The sequence below is a fragment of the Chaetura pelagica genome, unplaced genomic scaffold (genome assembly GCF_000747805.2).
Source record: "Chaetura pelagica isolate M959 unplaced genomic scaffold, ChaPel_1.0 scaffold156, whole genome shotgun sequence".
Lineage (NCBI taxonomy): Eukaryota > Metazoa > Chordata > Aves > Apodiformes > Apodidae > Chaetura > Chaetura pelagica.
In genome coordinates, this window is record NW_009953694.1 from 318,564 (window position 1) to 322,736 (window position 4,173).

The following is a 4,173-nucleotide window of genomic DNA, read 5'->3' on the forward strand; positions in this document are numbered from 1 at the left end:
GAGCCACACTCTGAATGAGGAAGACAAAGCCAAATGTTTCATAATTTTATTATTTCCAAAGGACAGTGAACCTGTGACTAAATTACTTAGGAGTGCTATGCAGAAAGCAGTGTGCGTGACTGAGGATTATGCTGTAATACACACACAGAAGGGAAATCTAAGTTGAGTAGTAGACTTAATATTATTTTTTCAACTTTTGAGTGCCTGACCTTGCAACCTAAACGTTTTGTCCTTAATCTGTTTGGTATTTCTGAATGCACATACATTAAAATTAAATCAACCCTTTGCTACTCTCCAAAATTATTTCATGAAAAATATTAACCTGATTATTTTTTCTGTTTAGATACCTTGAAATGAATTAAATTGGTTTATCAAAGGCAAAAATAGGAATATATAATTTTATTTCTGGAAAAGGAAAGACATCACAGAAGTTATCTTAGTTATATTTATTAAAATCTAACTTTTATGTAATTTAACCAAACAGTTATAACTGTTGTCTACTACAGACATCTGCAGATGTTGTCTACTATGTTTTTTGAATCAAATAACCAAGATTATTCTTACTCTTTCTGATCCATATCCTCTTATGTCAGTTAAAAAACTCCACGTATAGCAGCATAGAATGTGTTCATTTCTGAGCTCACATTGCATTAGTCAGGGTCTGCACATTTCTCATTCCCCAAACCACAGCACTCACATCTCTCCTGACTCATATCTCATTTTCCCATGTGATTGGGACCTCTACTTACAGAGGAGCGTACCTTCCATACCTCTGTGATCCCCATCTGACACATTCCCGTGGGACAACTTGCATCAGGTAGAGGACAGCATCCTTGCCATGAGTGGGCTGGAGACTGGCTGATGTATCAGGCCTGGCATTGCCATGACAAGTTACATATGAACATCAATGTCTCCTTCTCCCTCCTGTGCAGTTGTATTCCCAGGGCTCTCAGCATTCATGCCAGGGAGGCCTTCTTCCTATGATGACTTCGGATTTGGTCACTCTTGCATATGAATTTGGCTCACAGTTTTGACATAGTGGCTATGTATGAGGCAGAAAACAGGCTTTGCTCCTGAATTTGATGGGAATCTATTTGGGGTCTCAAGACCTGAAACTTCCCCTTTTTGTGTCCTGTCTCACAGGTAGATGTTACATCTGTGCACAGTCCCACAGGATTGCCTTGGATGAGACTTGTACAAGCAGCTGCCAATAGGAAGGAGCAGAACTTGGAAGCTTACTTAGAAAACAGTCAGTTATATTTTCGCTCTACAAGGAAAATCAACAAAAATGAGGAGCTGCTTGTCTGGTATGATGAGGAGCTCTCCAACCTTTTGGGTTTCAATGAGATAAAAGCTCAGAGTGTCCAGAATGGTAAGTACTGAATTGTTGACCGCAGGGGACTGAGGACTGAAGTGAGTCTATAACTTCTTTAGTATGTGGTGCTCTTGTAATACAGAAAATAAAACCTGTCTAAATGTGTAGCTGGTTAGCTAAAAGAAAAGACCTTATGCTTTGGGGATTGAGCTGGAGGCATACAGCAAGAACAAATTTGCAGTTCTTAATGCTATTTTCATTGTCACTTTCAAGCAGAGGGTGGTGCACTAGGGATTAGTGATGAAACTTTTGAGCTGTGCAATGGATGTCTATGCACCTGACTACCTTGGAATTCTAAAAGCCTAAAATATTGATTGTAAATGCCTTTTTAAAACACATTGAGGAATTGGATATAAGCTAGTGTTCAGCTCTAATCCTGTAAATGAGCAGGGCTATAAAAATATGTAACAACCCAAAAAGTTCAGAAGCAAATGGTGTCATGCCAGTGCATGTTCCCCCTCCTCCTGCCCATCACTGGTGTTGTTACACTTTTAATATAATTTTCTGTGCCACAGGCATCTATGTCTTGAGGCATATAGCAGTTTGAGTGCACATGAGTAAGGGATTCAGGCATTATTGCCAGATGATTTGTGAAAGATATTACACTTATAGAGTTTATGCAGAAAATAGAGGCTTATGACAAAACCTTTGAGACCAGGTCTAAAAAAACATTATTACTTGGGTAAATAGAATATATCATTCAGCCTGTATTAAAGCCAATGCTTATTTAGGAAACATAGACCCAAATCTGGGTTCAGAATTCAAATTGTCATAAAGTCCATACGGTTTTATCTAGTCTGTTGTGTACTGGTAATTTTATGTAATAAAACCTTGGCTTTAGAGTCGAAATGAAACAATTTCTGCAAGTAGCAAATGGAGGCAAATATGAGCAAACTATTTTCAATAATAGCAAGGGGCTGGTTTCTGCACTGCATTAGCTTTAACATGTGTGATCTGGTATGACACAAGAGATGTTTCTGGTTTGTTGTTTGTGTCAATTTCAGGGTCAGGATCTGCATTCATCCATGATTCTAACTTTGTAAAACTCATCAACTGTTGTCTGTTTCTGCAGAGCTGAGATGCCAAGAATGTGACCAAGTCTTTAAATGTGAGCACTCCTATCTCTCACATGCCCGCTTCCTATGTGTGCCAGAGAAGGGTGCCTTGCTATGGAGAAACTTCCAGAACTTTAAGACTGAAAAGAGCCACTTAGCTGAGCAGACCACGAATTTCCATAGCCTGGCAAGGGATCTAGAGGTCAAAATGACAGCTTGTAAAGATGATGCTTGTGATATCACAGGAGAAAAGAGAGCAAAATCTGAAGAGGCTGAGAAAAACAAGGGCAGGAAAACAGTGTTGTTGGAGAAAACCAACAATTTGAGGGAGGAACATACCTGTGGGGGCAAGGAAGAGGTTGGGCCAGAGCACGCATTAGCTGGTTCTTTCTGGAAGCTTAGTTCAGGGATGCAGTCAGCTAGAAAGGATGCTTTAGAGCAGAAGCAGAGCGCTTTCACTGAGGTCAGGAGGATGAAGGAGAAGCTGAGGAATGAGAGACCAAAGGAGCCAGAACAGGAGGATGGCACAGTCCCACTTGATAAAGATCAGACATCAAAGGAAGTGCTGCTGAACTCCTCTGGTAGTGCATTCTCCTTTGTATGGCCCACCAGAACCAGAGGAGAACAGAAGAGTGCTTTCAGCAAACCCAGTAAGCGTCTAATAGAAAGAGCTGCGATAAATTCTCATCTCATGAGTGAGACACCAAAGATCCTGGGTGAGCTGTCTGGCTTCATTGCTACCACAGACATTATGTGCTGCAACACTGTTCTCAATTCCAAGTTCTTTGTCAGTAATTTGTGTAATGCTCAGATGCTGCAGACAAGCATCAGTCGAAGCAATGTTTTCCCCTATACCTCAGAACAGTGGCTCAAACAAACTGGGGGACAGTTACAAAATACAACCACCACTTCTTCTTCTTCCTCTTCCTCTTCCTTGACTCTTCTTCCCCCCACCTTCACATCCTTTGGAGTGGCTGCCCAGAACTGGTGTGCCAAGTGCAACCTGTCCTTTCGCATGACATCTGATTTAGTCTTTCACATGCGGTCACATCACAAAAAAGAATACTCCTCAACTGAATCCCAGTGCAAGAGGAGACGAGAGGAGAAGCTAACATGCCCCATTTGTCATGAGTACTTCCGAGAACGCCATCATTTATCCCGCCACATGACTTCTCATAATTAGACTTGTGCAGACAGACCTCAGCAAGGGGCTGGGCAGGTTGGGTAAAGAACAGGAACATAGTTCACTTGTATCCATTTCTTTCTGAGCTTATGTTAATTCCTTACAGGAAATCACTGGTTGCAATAATTTATGAAAGGTGCTTTGCAAAAAATGTAAAATGTTTACAAGAGTCTGAGTGGCTTGTATGTTTTGAAAACTCAACCCTGGCCCTTGTCAATCTATTTTTGAGGAAATAAAATAGTTAAATGAATGCACGTGCAGTGTTAATTTGCAAAGAGTTGGGAACAAATTTATTGTTTTGCAAACCGAGTTTTCTTTGCTTGTATTTGATTTGCTGGTGTCTGTGCAGTACAATGTGAATACAGGAATAATGACCACTTAATTGAATGAGGAATCTTTAAGAATAAAAATCTATATCAGAGATTATATGCTAAAAGAAAATAAGTTACTGTTTCTAGCAGCTTTAGTGGACTCTTACTCATTTATGTTAGCTGAATCAGCTCTCTGATCAGGTTTATGAGTCTGAGACAGACCTCACTGTCTCCTTGTCTTTGAAAGGG

General features: G+C 40.4%; 1 protein-coding gene across 1 annotated transcript in view; it reads left to right on the plus strand.

Moving 5' to 3' along the window:
* The window catches only part of ZNF488 (zinc finger protein 488), a 6,919-nt gene extending 3,062 nt beyond the window's left edge, over positions 1-3,857 (plus strand). The window contains exons 2-3 of the mRNA XM_010000338.1: positions 1,144-1,372; positions 2,448-3,857. Of these exons, the coding sequence (XP_009998640.1) occupies positions 1,144-1,372; positions 2,448-3,613 (1,395 nt within the window). The 3' untranslated portion in view covers positions 3,614-3,857. The remainder of the gene's footprint in view (positions 1-1,143; positions 1,373-2,447) is intronic.
* The last annotated feature ends 316 nt before the right edge of the window (positions 3,858-4,173 follow it).